This window comes from Balaenoptera physalus (genome assembly GCF_965194825.1).
Source record: "Balaenoptera physalus genome assembly, chromosome: 4".
NCBI classification, from domain to species: domain Eukaryota; kingdom Metazoa; phylum Chordata; class Mammalia; order Artiodactyla; family Balaenopteridae; genus Balaenoptera; species Balaenoptera physalus.
This window is the reverse complement of record NC_138891.1, coordinates 143,403,639-143,417,524: the sequence shown is the minus strand read 5'-3', so window position 1 is coordinate 143,417,524 and position 13,886 is coordinate 143,403,639. Positions and strand designations below refer to the sequence as shown.

The window sequence follows — 13,886 nt, the reverse complement described above, 5'->3', positions numbered from 1 at the left end:
GTGTGTTTTGCTAAGGCATCTTACTTCCTGTTTTCCAAATGCAATCAACATAGCATCCTGTCATCAGTGTAATGGGCCAGCGGGATGTTTAGCATAACGTTCAAGGTCCCTCTGAATGTGTTATATCAGAGAGCAGGGGACTTGGTGTAACCCAATATAACTCACACAGTAGAGGTATATTGCTGCCCTTGCCATGCAAAGGCAAAGTACTTCTGATGATTTTTTCTGAAGGAATGGGGGAAAACCAAACATTTTCTAGGTCAGTAGTTGCATATCAGGTGCCAGAGGATTTGCTCCAGTAATGATATTACATCCAGAACATCAGCAACAATTGTCATCATCACTTGGTTAAATTTATGATACTCTATATCAAGGACTTGACAAATGTCAGTCTGTGGGCCAAATCTTGCTTGCAGCCTGTTTTAATACAACCTTTAAACTAAGAATGGTTTCTACGTGTTTTAATGGTTACAAAAATAAAACAAAGAAGAACATGTAATAGATGCCAAGTGTGTTCCACCAAGCCTAAAATATTTACTACCTGGTCCTTTACAGAGAACGTGTGCTCTGTAGTCATTCTCTGTAACTCACCTGGCCTGAGCACTGGCCAAACATGCGAGCTCAAAGGGCATGTGCAGTGACCACTCCTGAATCTTTCACATCCTTGATAGTGACATGGATTTCTGCAATTCCTTCCTGGACGGTGATAGTGGTTTTGCTTCCCTGTCTTGGTGAGAGAGACTTCCGCTATAATATGCCTCTCCAAAAATCAGAGAAGAAATGTAGCTACTGAGTGTATCTATTCTGGGCCTTAGGAGGTCCCCAAGGGATGTGTGTGTCACCTCACTGGACCCATAATGAGATCAAGTCTTGGACCAAGACTTCAACCAGCACCTGAAATCCACAGGCTCGATCTTTGGTGAACCAGAGGAGATTTGGGCTCTGAGGATTAGTGTCAGTTCAGTGCTAATATTTAATGACCTTCAGAGAGCCTAGATATTTTTCTTTCTCCAGTAGTAGTCACCCTGGTTGTATTAGTTTCTAGGACTGTATCATAAAGTACCACAAGCTGAATTTACAACAGAAACTTATTGTCTCTCAGTTCTAGAGACTAGAAGTCTGAGATCAAGGTGTCACCAGGGTTGCTTCTTTCTGAGGGTGACTCTCTCCTAGCTTCTAACAGCCTCAGGCATTCCCTTGGCTATAGATGGTGTTCTCTCTGTGTGTCTTTACATCATATTCCCTCTGTGTATGTCTGTGTCTAAATATCCTCTTTTTATAAGGACACAGTCATAATGGAGTAGGGCCCACCCTAATGACCTCATCTCAGCTTGATTATCTGCAAAGATCCTATTTCCAAATAAGGTCACATTTACGGATACTGGGGGTTAGGACTGCAACATCTTTGGGGGAACTCAATTCAACCCTAGCAAACGAGTACTAGTGAATGGCTCAGATCACTCTGGGGAAGGCTCACCACTTGTATCTGTGGCTTTGCTGTAAGGCTCTTCCTCAAGGGGACCTGGCCTCCATTCTTGGTGAGGGACTCTGGGCCCCACATCAACTCTGGGCTACAAAGACTCGAGATGCCCAGAGGGGATTGTGAAAGATGCTGGTGGCCCCTCACCAGGGCATTTTTGAACATCTGAGTGATGGGAGAACCTAGAAGAGTTGCAGGACTGCATTGGCAGGAGCCTGGGGAGGATGGTTGAGGGTGGAGTCGAGGGATGTTGGACCCTAGGGTGGCCGAGAAGGGTGCACATCATAGGTCTATCCAACACTGAAGCCTCCCTGAGCCCGGGACCCCCTCACCGGCAGCATCACTGAACTTCCCACAGCTAATGTGCCTGTGAAGTACCTGGGAACTTTCTAGAATGCAGATTTGACTTCATGAAGCCTGGGAGGGAGCGTGTCTGCCGAGATCCCAGGGGTGGGTTGCTGCTAACCCAGGGCCACCTTGAGTAGTGAGGTTGCCACGTTTTGGAGGTGGAAGGTGGGTCTCCGGCATTTCCACTGCATGAACTCTTGGCCACCTTCAAGCCCAGGGCTTGGTTACCCACTCGCAGGACGGTCATAGCCTCCTGTGCGCTTGACCAGCACATCCGCCCCAAATCCTGGGGAGTGTGATGATGTCAGTCCTCTGAGCATGGCACCTCATCCTCTGTGGTCTGACACCCCCAAATCTACCCTCAGTCCTCCCCAGAATCCTGCCAATGCAGCTCTGCAACTCTCCTGGGCACAGGCTGTCCACCCTGGCAGGCCAATGCTTGTGTCTGGGCCATGAGGCGTCTCACCCTCATGCACCTGGAAGCGATGCGGGATGTGGAGATGGCCCCATCCTGTGTCCACATCCTGTGTGAGCCCTTGGGTGGTCAATGGTCAATGGAAGCATTTATGGAGAGGAGAGATGCTTGGCCTCAGATGGGGGTGGAGGGGTCATCTCTGCTGGGGGAGAAGGGTCAGGGTATTTGCTCAGGATCCCAAATTCTCGGCCTCACCTTTCTGCCCAAACTTCCCAACCCCATGTCTCAGAGTTTAACTCTTTGCTCTCCAAGGCCAAGACCTTGGTGTAAGGAAGTGGGACGTGATGGACATCTAACTGGTGCTGCAAATCCAGCAGCCCGGCCCAGCCTGAGCCCAGCCCTCACTGCCTCGCAACAGTGGGCGCTTAGCTGGGAAAGCCTCTCCATTGTCCCATTCCCAGAGGGACACTCTCACTCCTCCATTCCTTCTTTCCTTCTTGAATGTTGTGTAGCTCTCAGAAGAAGCCAGCTGACCCCCATCTTTATCACGTGAATGTTACCATGGAAACGAGATGCCCCCAGGTACCTTACCTCACACTCATGCTCCCAGGTACCTTACCTCACACTTCACTCCACATCACCTCTGGTAGGTTTGGGACCTTTTTCCACCTCTCCAACCAGGAGACATGCCCTGGGAGCCAACCTTGGGTCTTATTTCCAGGGTCGGTTAACAGGGTCACTGCTGGTAGCAATTTCCATGTCAATCAGAGGCCCTGCAGGAAGCAGGCCTGTCACTCCAAATCTGGGTAATTCAAGGAAAGTTAGATGGAGAGAGTGTTGACCTTTCTTTGGGGCTAGTGAGCCCCTCGGCCTGAGGCATGAAGAGAGGGGTCAGTTTTGGTGAGCCAGAGAAGACTGCTGTGTGGAGAGGGCTGCCCACGGGGCTGTGGGTGGGCATGGAGGCACAGCCTGGCCAGGGCGACACGGCCAGGAGGGACCAGGAGGCAACCTCCCCCCACTGGGTTCACTTTCTCCCGAGTACCCATGTCCTGCTGGTGCCACCACAGTGACCAAAAGCCAGGGGATGTGAGGGCTGGAGACACAGCCGATGCAGCACCACCTCCAGGGTCTCAGAGAGCTGACCAGGATGGGCAGACAGGGGACCCCCACTCACCCCACTCAGACACGCACCCCTGAGCAGAACCAGGGTGACTGTGAGGTGGAGGTCGGCGGGGGGCAGGCAGCGGGAGTGGGCGTGAGGAGGGGGCCTGGAGATGCAAAACTTTAGCCCCAAAGCAGGAAGGTCTGCTGGGCATGCAAAACCAGGGGCGCCCACTTGGAACCCTAGCACGAGAGGACTGCAAATTAGGTCAGGCTCCAGCCACCTCAGGGTCAGGCCACGTTATTTTCCATCAAGAAAAGTGAAACCCAAGAGGACTTACAAAATTCGTACAAGGTGACCCAGCTCGTTAGTGGACCAATACTCAACTCATTGTCTTCTTCACCAAATGGTCATTTTTTAAAAACAGGACCATCGTGTGATCTTGTGTTAGTGTTGACCACCAGGAGTCTTGGAATCACCACTGCAAGTCTGAGAGGCGGTCTGGAGAGTGACGTGGGCCCCCGCCCACCCCCCCACCCACTCGGAAGGGCGAAGTCCGACACACACAGGGAAGGATGTAACAAACAACCGTGAATCCTGCACGTTGGGCCTCTCCTGGAGACCCCGGCTCAGGATCGGCAGCTGGAGCCAGGGTGGTGGGCTGGGGGTGAGTCTGACTAAGAATGTGGTGGCCCCAGTTCTGACCCTGCTCCCCTCCCAGAGGGGCTGCCAGGACACACTTACCAGGTCACCCAAGAGAAGTTATTCTCTCTCCAAGGCCAGACTCATTTTCCTCCGAATCTAATCTTTCACTGAAGAAAAGAATTTCTCTTACATTCATTCATTCATTCATTTGTTCATTCATTCATTCTTCAACAGATATTTGTTGAATAAGGCACTGTCGTAGGTGCTGGGGCCACCTGAACGCACAAAATAGACAAAGCTCCCTGCATTGTGGACCTTCCGTTCTACTGGTGGGGCGAGGGTGTCAATAAATAACAAGCACAGAGCGTAAGCCAATCACTGTGTCCCTTAGAAGGTAGTGAGAGCTGCAGAGCATGGGAGGGACCTGGGACGCTGCGGTTGGAGGTGGCCCTTCAGGTACAGGGTCAGGGAGGCCGCACCCTGAGGACCTGAGAAAGGGACCCCCCCCCCCGATGCAGGGCCCCTGCTAGAGGGAGAGCCTGCTACTTCATCAGTGTCACGTCAGCTCTCATACACACAACCTCACTGTGAAAAGGACTCCACTGGGAAAGGGAAAAGCAAAGCAAAAAAAAAATTTAATTAATTAATTTAGGTAAATAAGTAAAAATGCTCCCACAATTCCTTTAAGTGGGATGTTGAACATTTGTGAGTTTTCAATGCCCATGCCAACCGGAAGGGCATGGCTCTCTGGACAGGGCCAGGGTGCTGAAGAACCTCAGGGTGCTTTGCTCGTGTACCAATTTGCCATGGAAAAGTCTGACAAGACAAACGAGTGGAGAAAAGAAGAAGTTTGAAGTCCAGTTCCTGGTATTTCCAGGTCATTTTGCCCAGGCACATGGATCCTTAAAACCATTGGAAATAGTTGCATGCCCAGTTGGAAAGGACCAGGCTGGGCCACTGGGCCCCACTTGTCCCTGTCTGCCTGTCTGTCCCTGAATCGCCATGGGGGACCGGTGAGCCATTGTTGACATGCTGTGCCTGGCATGGGCATCTCGCCTATGACTCACTCTCCAGTGAGTGTACTGTTGACTTAGCAGGAGGGTCTCGGAAAAGCTCAGGCGCTGGACCAGGTCGTGACTGAGGAGACTGCCACAGGATAAGAGAGGGACTTTCTGAATCTCAACTCCCTCAACCAAGATGACCGTGCAATAAAGCATTTTTCTCTATCAGCAAACTTGTCAGTTTGGCTTGGCTGCATTTACGAAACACCTTTTAATCAGTGGGGATTACTTGGAATGAAGGGTGTCAGGGCCCTCCCTAGGCAAACGTTATCTGACCCTCTTTAAAAAGCAAACAGACCCTGTGGTATAAGATCGAGGGCCAGGATGCACTCATCCTTGACCGTGGTCTCCTTTGGACAGAGGAGGAAGGTCACAGCCGCCATGGAGCCCAAGGTGACCTGCGTCCTGGTCATGGTCTTTGCTCTGGCCCTCAGCAGCCTGGCTCAGGGCGAGGCCGGTAAGACACCCCCCTTCCTGCTCTGTGGTGGGCACGCGGGGCAGGGGTCCGCCTCTGGGAGTCATGGTTTCACAACGTACTTTTGAGCCAAGCGCTGTTTTGTGCCAGGGGCTGTTCTAGACCCTGGAAAGATTCTGGAAGGCAGAACAGGGGAAGATAGCAGCAGGGTGGAGGGGCCTGTGAAAGCTTTGGGGACTGCGGTGAGAAAGTAGCAGCCTCGGTTGGCATCTCTCTTCAGTATTGATGCTCGAATATTCTGGGGCTCTTAAGTATCACATTTCAAAGAGCTATCTTTGATGTTGGGAATAAGAATAGCTCTTCCAAATGCCCAAGCCAAACCCCTGGGGCTGGACCCACTCAAGGTCCACACAGACCTCTAAGAGCCTCTTCTGAGGACGGGCGTCCCCTGGGAACCCTGCTGGCAGGTTCTGTGGGCTCTCCTGGGCCCCCTGTTCCGTGGAACCCAGACCACCTGTCCCATTGGTGCATGTGTCCCGTCAGTGCCTAGTCCGTGGGTGTCACCAAATGAGAGAATTAAGGGGGGAGGGCACTATTGCTTCCTTTGAACGTGTTTGTGTCTCAAATCCTTTATCTGCAGAACAGGGTCAATCTTCAGCTTTAGAGGGCTGTCAACAAAATCATGTGTGACAATGTTTGGGAAAAGCTACAAAGTGCTAAATAAACGTTGTTTATTATTGGTAGATACACTTTTAAAGGGAGAGGGCTGGAGAAGGATTTTCCAAAGGTTTCAAAATGAGGATTCCGATAGAGGTTTGAAGGGAGGTAAAAGGATGGTTCCCATGTATCTCTGGACACGTTCCAAGGACCTCACATGTCAGGAACAGAGGACCAAGCATGTGAGGAGGGGATGGGGGGAGGAAGGCCCCACAGCCTAAGGCAAGGAGGAGGGAGGGGGCTTGGACCTGAAAGGAGGTATGACCTCCTGTGGGGATGGAGGAGGGTGGTCTGCACCCGGCCGCCCCCCAGTCTGTCTGCATCTTCCCTGCCACCCCAGTCCCCAGCTCTGCCCACTGCACTGTCCGCTTCCGGGAGGCTGGGCAGCCTAGCCCTGGTCCCCACTCTCCACACCAGCTGCTGGCCACCCACTGGCCCCTGCCCTGTGGCCCAAGGCTCAACCTTTCTCTACGGTTCTCACAGGGTCAGCGATCCTGTGACAACAGAAAACTAGGAAACTCCATCCAATTACAAGTGTAGCCCTGGCTGGAAATCATTTCCATTTAGTCCTGTTATGTAACAGAAAACAGTGGGCAAGATGGACTCCTGTTGTGGACAGAACTCTTGGAAATCTTCAGTTCCCTTTTAGGATGGCAATTGGGAGGGGGTCAGGTTACCCAGCAATGCAGGCCCCTGCCCCGCCCCCCTGGCTGCTGCATCACATCCTGCAGGGAGAGAAAGGACAAAAGAACTGTGGTCCAAGCTCTGCACACACAGCCTGTCTTGACCTTTCCCACCACCCTGTCCGGTGGAGTGGGCAATGACCACCTTCTCTCTACGTTGGGGAGGCCAGACCCTGGGGGGATTTGATGTCCCCAAGAGGCTGCACCGCCAGTGGGAGATGGACACACATCTTTTTGCAAAGCCACAGAACCTTTTCTTCAAAGAAAGCTGGAGGCGATCCTCAGATGTCAATACAAAAAAGACCAGCTCGAGTGATGGGCTCCGCTTTAGGATGCTCAGCTGGACTTCACAAGGGACCAAATGCGAGCATCCCGCCTCTCAGTCTAGGAGAGGCCGGGCATCTAGCTGTCTTTGGTTGGACTGCCTTCTTCAGAGAGCGAGATGCTCCAGGTCAAGGCCAGCTCGTGACCACGTCTGCCCTGAACCTCGGTCCTCCTTGTTCTGTTCCAGCTCCTTCCCTCCCTGTCTCTTTACCACCCACACTCCCAAGGCCTTGCTGCTCGTCCCTTTCACCCGGGGACAGAGTCTGGTCCTGGAGTGGATGCAGCGGCTGCATGGCCAGGCCTCTCTCTGGAGCCCAGCTGGTGGCGTTCATCCACGAGCACGCCGAGCCCACGTGCAGAGTGGAGCCCTTAACCTTCGAAGCATCCCCCCTCCCCCCCAAAACAGGGTAAGGGTTCCGGATTCCTCTTCTGCTACCTGCCTCAACCCGCCCACCACCCGGTCCGAGCAGTATGCCTTCTCAGAGCCCTACACTCTGGCCCTGAGTTCAGACCCTACAGATCTTGCATCTAGAACACGTGGGAGCCGTTAGCCGCCCGCGAGTGTTCTCCACTTTGGGTCAATGTCGTCACTCCTCTGCTTAAAGCTTCCGAGTGGCTCCCTTTACTCTTGGACTGAAGTCGTCCACTCCAGCCCTCAGCCTGGCTTTTCCAAACCACCCCACCCTGACTCCCCATCTTACCTTGAACACACTTTGCTCTCTCTCTCCACCACCTTTGAACACGCTACTCCCTCTGCTTGGAATACCCATTGCCTCGTCCTCACCTGGTCAGCCTCCTCCTACAGGAAGCCCTCCTTGCTTTGTTTAGCCTGTTGTCACTCTCCCCTCTTGGGCTTGCCCACGGCTGGTTGCACTGTGCCGTTTTGCACCTTTACTCAGCTTCCGTCTCTGTCAGACTGTTAGCTTCTTAACAACAACGTCTCTATTTTTAATTTCTGGGTCCCTATCTCCCTGCACAGGACCTGGCATGAACTTCATCCCTGAGGGGATAAATAGATCCTTGTCTATTTCTGCTGTGCTGGCTCCTGTTTCTAGCACCCACAAGCGGTGCTCCACAGATATTTATTGATTGAGTGAATAAAGTTTAATAATTGTTGAAATTAATGAGCAAATGAGTAGATTATCTAGGTAGGTGCAAAGTTTACAAATCCCAGGCACCTTGCATTTTCCCAGAGTTTCAGTGTTTTCACATCAGGAAATGAGGACAGGGTCTCCTCTTATATGGGGAGCCCTGGGTCTGCATCAACTGCTCCGCTGGCTGCTGATTTAATTGGGGAAAGGAAGCGAGCTGGAGTGTGGGTAATAACAGGGAGGGATTCAGTCCACGACTTACCTTCACCTCTTGGCCCATATACTTTCAGAGACGTGTCAGATGGGACCCCATCAAAGGGTAAATTGTGGTGAACCCGGTATCACACCTACGGAGTGCAAAGATAAAGGCTGCTGCTTTGATAGCAACATTTTTGGAGTCCCCTGGTGCTTCCATCCTGTGGCCATTGATGAACCTTCAGAAGGTAAGGCCATGACAACACCATGGGGTCTGAAGATGCAGAATTAGTGAGAAAAAAAAACCACATGGGACCACGGGACCCTGCTCTGAATTGCCAGCTGTGTTTTTGCCCAGAGTAATGGCCAAGGGGTGACTAGAAAGAAGTGGTTTTGCCTAAATCAGTCTGAATCCAGGGCTGGGGGATGGAAACACAGGGGCGAAAGACCCATTGGGTGAGGCACCCTATTTTTTTCCTGGCTTTTCTTCACATCTCTAACCACAGATCTGTGAAGAACTGTCCTTGGTAACGCTTCATCACTTGCTTGGGGGTGGGGAGTGGAAAGAATGACAAAATATAAAGACAATCTTTGTTTTCTAAAGAATGTTCCCAGTGATGCTTTTAAGCAAATTCTCTGTAATTATTTAAAAGTGAAAGAAAATACTTATTCTTGCTAACGCATCTCATCTTCCCCACCCTTCACCTTTGCAGGGGAGTGTCAGTTTTAGATGCTTTTCCAGTAGGGATGGCATCAGCCCGGCGCCGGGGTCTTAGCTCCATCTCTGGCCGGATGTTTCGGGGTCCTCTGAGCCTGAACTCACTGCCTGGATTGACTGCTCTGATTCCTCGTACCCAAAATTAGCCTGAAAATTAAAAGAGATAAATGTTACTCTGTGCTGGTACTTCTTTTCAAAAATAGAAACGATGTTCCCCTTGAGAGAGAAATGCGGTATTTGCACCTCTGGGTTCTCACACATTAACTCAGGCTATCTTGGGCCAGATGAGAGCGTGACTTGTAATTGCGTTAGGCTCTCTCGATGGATATCAGCCATTGGCCTCCGTGCACAAGGCCACTGGGTTGCAAAGTGTCAGAAGCAACTCGGGGCCACACCCTTGTCAAATCATGAAAACAGGCACCAAACTTTACTCACATTCTTTACGTATTCATGGTGGTAATAAAAATTGCCTGGCAACGTCTTCACTTCCCCCGGATGGAAACTGACTTAGGAGAGCAAATCCATCGCAAAGCATCTGCAAGTGTTAATAATAAAAAACAATTGCAGAGGACGGCGCGGGTTGACGTCTTGAGGAAACACCCAACCGCCTGGCTCCCCACTCTTGAGCTCCAAACTGGAAAATAGAACAAAATGGGGGGTGGGGTGGGAGATACGGAGGCCACGGTGCCCCCTTATCACCGACACAGGCAGGACGGAAGGGAGCCAGTCGGACCTGCCTGGACCTGGGCAGATGCCTCACCCTGGTGGGCAGTGCTGGGCTGAGCAGCCTCAAGGGCCCCCGGGGCAGTCAGCCCTGCTCCAGAGAGCTCAGCTCAGCCAGCCGTGCTCCTGGACGCCTCCTCCCAGGGCCTGTCTCTGGGGTCGCAGGAGCCCCGCCTTCCCGCCCTCCCCAGCCAGCTGGTCCCCAGAAGGAGGTACTGCCCTCTGCGCGACCAGTTTTTTCCCAATTTTCCGGCAGATCCATCACCCACTCGCAACCCTTGGCCACCAGGACGAGTAAGTACAGAGGCCCCGGGGGCCAGGAGATACACTGCACATGCGGAAGCGTCAGGATGGGGACGCCAGCACACGCACACAGCAGCATACGTGTGTGTGCAATAGTATATGTGTCATGCGTGTGCCGTGACCTTCACGGGAGAACGTGCAGAGAAATTTTGGCTTCTCTTTTTTTAATCCGAAGCGTATCTGATCTTTCTCACAATCTTCACCTGTTAGTGAGAGGTAAAAATAAACTACGTGTGTTTACTCCGGCACCTCTGGAAATGCAGTGTGTGACGGTACTTAGTGCAGCTTCTGCAGGTAGTAGTCGCCAGTCTCTCTGAACCCTCTCTCTCCCACTTTCCTGCCCCTCCTTAGAGCTGGGTGGACAGAGGGGACCAAGCCCCCACGGCTGTGGAGCAAGGGAGTCCTTGGGTCTATGTCATGCCCTTTGGGTTGCCACTGGCCTGTCTGGGGGTCTTGGCTGGAGTTTTTTCTGGAGTCCAGCTTGTCACGTCCCCTGTGCCTTCTCCCCACGTTCCCCAGTGCCAGAGAGGAGGGCTTTCCCCCATGACATAGCAGGTCCATTTCCCAGTTCCCGACATTCATTCCTTCCCTTCTTTCTTCCCTGACTTCCACTCTATAAAGAATGGAGAAAGTACTCACTTTCCCAACCTCTCTTTCAATTAGAGGTAGGACTCCACTCTGGCCCATGAGGCGGAAGCAGGCATCTACTTGAAGGCTCTGGGGAAAGGCTTTTACTGCTTGGTAAGAGGAGAGCTCCCTCTAGCTGTCCTGGATGGCCCTTGTAGCCTGCCTTTGGATGTTGTGTGGTGTGAGGGTGTGATGTGGTGCTTCAGGCAGCCATTCTGTGATAATGAGGAAAAGCCAGAGAACTAGAGCCTTGATATCCCTCAGCTGCTGATTCTCCCCAGCGTCACCCACCTCCAGACTTCATGTTAAGTAAACCCAAATATCCTTATGGGTTAAACCTCTGCTGGTTGAGTTTTCTGTATCTTCCAAGACTTTACCAAGGCCTGTATCTTCCTTGTATCTTAGAGGGGTGAGTCTACATCCCAGCTACCACGGGCAGGGACAAGCTCTCACCCAAAGTAAACGTCCTCAGGGTGAGTCCTCCAGGCTGGGCCCTTCATCTGTTAAAGGACAGTGGGCAATCTGTCCCCTCTACCACACCTAGTGTTTCACTAACTTCTCACAGAGCCATCCACCCAACTCAGGCTCTCAGGAGGAATTTTGGGCTCAGAATCAGGAGTGATCAGGGGCAAAGAGAGGTGCGTGTGGGGAGAATTAAAAGGCATTTCTTTAGGTTTTCGAAACAAACTCCATTACAAATGTTATCTTATCCTTATCTTCATCCCCGTTTGGTAAGCCAAGAAATGTTTAGTAACTCGCCCAATTGAGCAGACAGACAGATCAGACCAGAGTCTCCTGAACCAGAGAGCCTCTAGAATCAAGGTTTACTAATAATTTCAAGGATGCAATCAAGAGAAAGCCAAGAATGGGATCTGGGACACGAGGGCCATACCCACGCTGCCCCTTTGTGTCACACGTACCCCCTGGCTCTGAGAGGTGAACTTGGTCTCCTGGGGGTTGCTGCAGCAGTGAGCTGAACTGGGCATTCTCCCCCTTTTCCTGGGCAGAGACCATGCAGGCTATGCCACTTTTCAGGGAGCTGTGAGGCACAGATTGGGGTTTCTTGACCCTAAGTACTCTTGTGGCTGACAGGCATCAGACTGTGGGGTGGAGGCCAGGTGACAGGAGGCCAGGTGGGTCCCCTGCCTTCCTTCTGTTTCTCTGGATTCCTGCCCACTGAGGGAGTGAATGGATGGAGGGCCAGCGGCTTCAAACCCCCCACCACCACCACCTTACATGGAAAGAAATCTGCGGTCCACGATGGCTCGGCCACCTCCTCTGGTGTTTACCCGCGTGGATGCGTGATCCCACGGCTCCACCGTCTGGACACCAGGCCTCTCAGGCTCACCCGCACGGCTACGAGAACATGGGGGGCTCCTGCAGGGGCGCCCCGTCCAGCACCCCGCACGGGTGGGAAAGGGATTTGACTCGCTCTCTGCCACACTCTGCTTCCTGAGAATCACAAAATCCCTAGGAATTCCGACAGTGGAGGCAACTGAGGGCAGAGAGGGAGGCGCCCAGGCAGCGTGTGGGAGGACCTGTCAGAACAGACGCCGGTGGAAATGCACTGGGAAACCGGGTGGCCTCAGAGGGCAGTCAAGCCCGTGCCCGCCCGTGCTGTGTGGCCTCAGCCGCCCAGGACATCCCAGTGGGTCCCAGCGCTCAGTGAGGCTGTGGAGGGAGAGAGGTGGGAGCTGGGGTGTCACGTCCTTCCCGTGTTCAGAGCCAGGATGGGAGCGGGTGGGGGACAGAACAGGACTGTAAAGAAATCACCACCACCCACGGGGGCAGACCTGCCCCATGGCCGCCTCCGCATCACCTGCCCCTCCCCGTCACGCGCCCCCATGAAGGCGATTGGTTGGTGACCCCTCCTGGGGAGGGAAATCTGGGCTTCCCAGGAGCCTGGACCACCTCCCCGCCCCGGGCTTCACTACAGCCAGGAGTGCACGGCCAGGGGAGTAGAACAGATGGCAGGGCTTAGGAGCAAAGGGCGCCTTGTCACGGCCAATGCGGAGGCCTTGAAGCACCCAGAAGGTGGTGGGAAAAAGGCAGGCTGTGTGATAAAGTGCCTCAATAAGAACAGCTCTGCTGATAAGGCACAAGGAGCCTTTAACAGTTCGGGGACCATGTCATACGCATGCACACACGCACACACACACACACACGCAGTCACACATACACACAGCTCTTAAAGGGCCCACACCGCTCCCTCCCCCTAACCTTGGAAACCAGGCTGAGGGAGTCTCTTTGGGGGTGAGCTCTCTTGCACCTCAAAACCAGTGGATTTCTGCCAGAAGAGGGCAAGCCACCCTTATACTTTCTACATCTGAATACGTAGCTTGTTAGTGGAAAGTTTTATGTTTTCTATCTTTGTTTTTTTTTTTTTTTTTAAATGAAAGGTTTCTCTTTTTTTTAAATTAATTAATTAATTTATTTTTGGCTGTGTTGGGTCTTCGTTTCTGTGCAAGGGCTTTCTCTAGCTGTGGCAGGCGGGGGCCACTCTTCATCGTGGTGCGCGGGCCTCTCACTATCGCGGCCTCTCCTGTTGCGGAGCACAGGCTCCAGACGCGCAGGCTCAGTAATTGTGGCTCACAGGCCCAGTTTGCTCTGCGGCATGTGGGATCTTCCCAGACCAGGGCTCGAACCCGTGTCCCCTGCATTGGCAGGCAGATTCTCAACGGCTGCGCCACCAGGGAAGCCCTCTATCTTTGTTTTTAGAGACAGGCCTTCAACTTCAGAACGACGCAACAGAGGGATGTGTCAGTTTAGAGTTTTCTTGGTTTTCACACATGTGGAGCTACAAGGCTAACTGGCCAGTCAACACGGCTGTCTGACACCCTGCGTACCGCCCTTTCCCTCCAGCCTGGAAACCACCAACACGGGAATTTTTCTAGAACTTTCCATGTCCTTGAAGAGCTTCAGACAAAAGTTCAGGAAGTTTCTCCTGGGAGAGGTTCGTATTTTGGGGGGAAGTCAGGGGTCTTCTGACGGACAACTGGTGTGGAAGGGAGTCACGTCTGTGTCAGCCCTGGAGTGGAC

General features: G+C 52.7%; 1 protein-coding gene across 1 annotated transcript; it reads left to right on the top strand.

Moving 5' to 3' along the window:
* Window positions 1-4,079: 4,079 nt before the first annotated feature.
* TFF1 (trefoil factor 1) lies at window positions 4,080-12,380 on the top strand. The gene is made up of 3 exons (XM_082460705.1): window positions 4,080-5,508; window positions 8,572-8,724; window positions 9,190-12,380. Exons 1-3 carry the CDS (start codon window positions 5,376-5,378, stop codon window positions 9,204-9,206), a joined length of 303 nt encoding a protein of 100 aa, XP_082316831.1. The 5' UTR covers window positions 4,080-5,375; the 3' UTR covers window positions 9,207-12,380.
* The last annotated feature ends 1,506 nt before the right edge of the window (window positions 12,381-13,886 follow it).

Coding starts and splice junctions, on each gene's coding strand:
- TFF1 (XM_082460705.1), top strand. CDS start 5,376: ATGCACTCATCCTTGACCGTGGTCTCCTTTGGACAGAGGAGGAAGGTC. Junction 5,509..8,571: donor CCTGGCTCAGGGCGAGGCCG/GTAAGACACCCC, acceptor ATATACTTTCAG/AGACGTGTCAGATGGGACCC.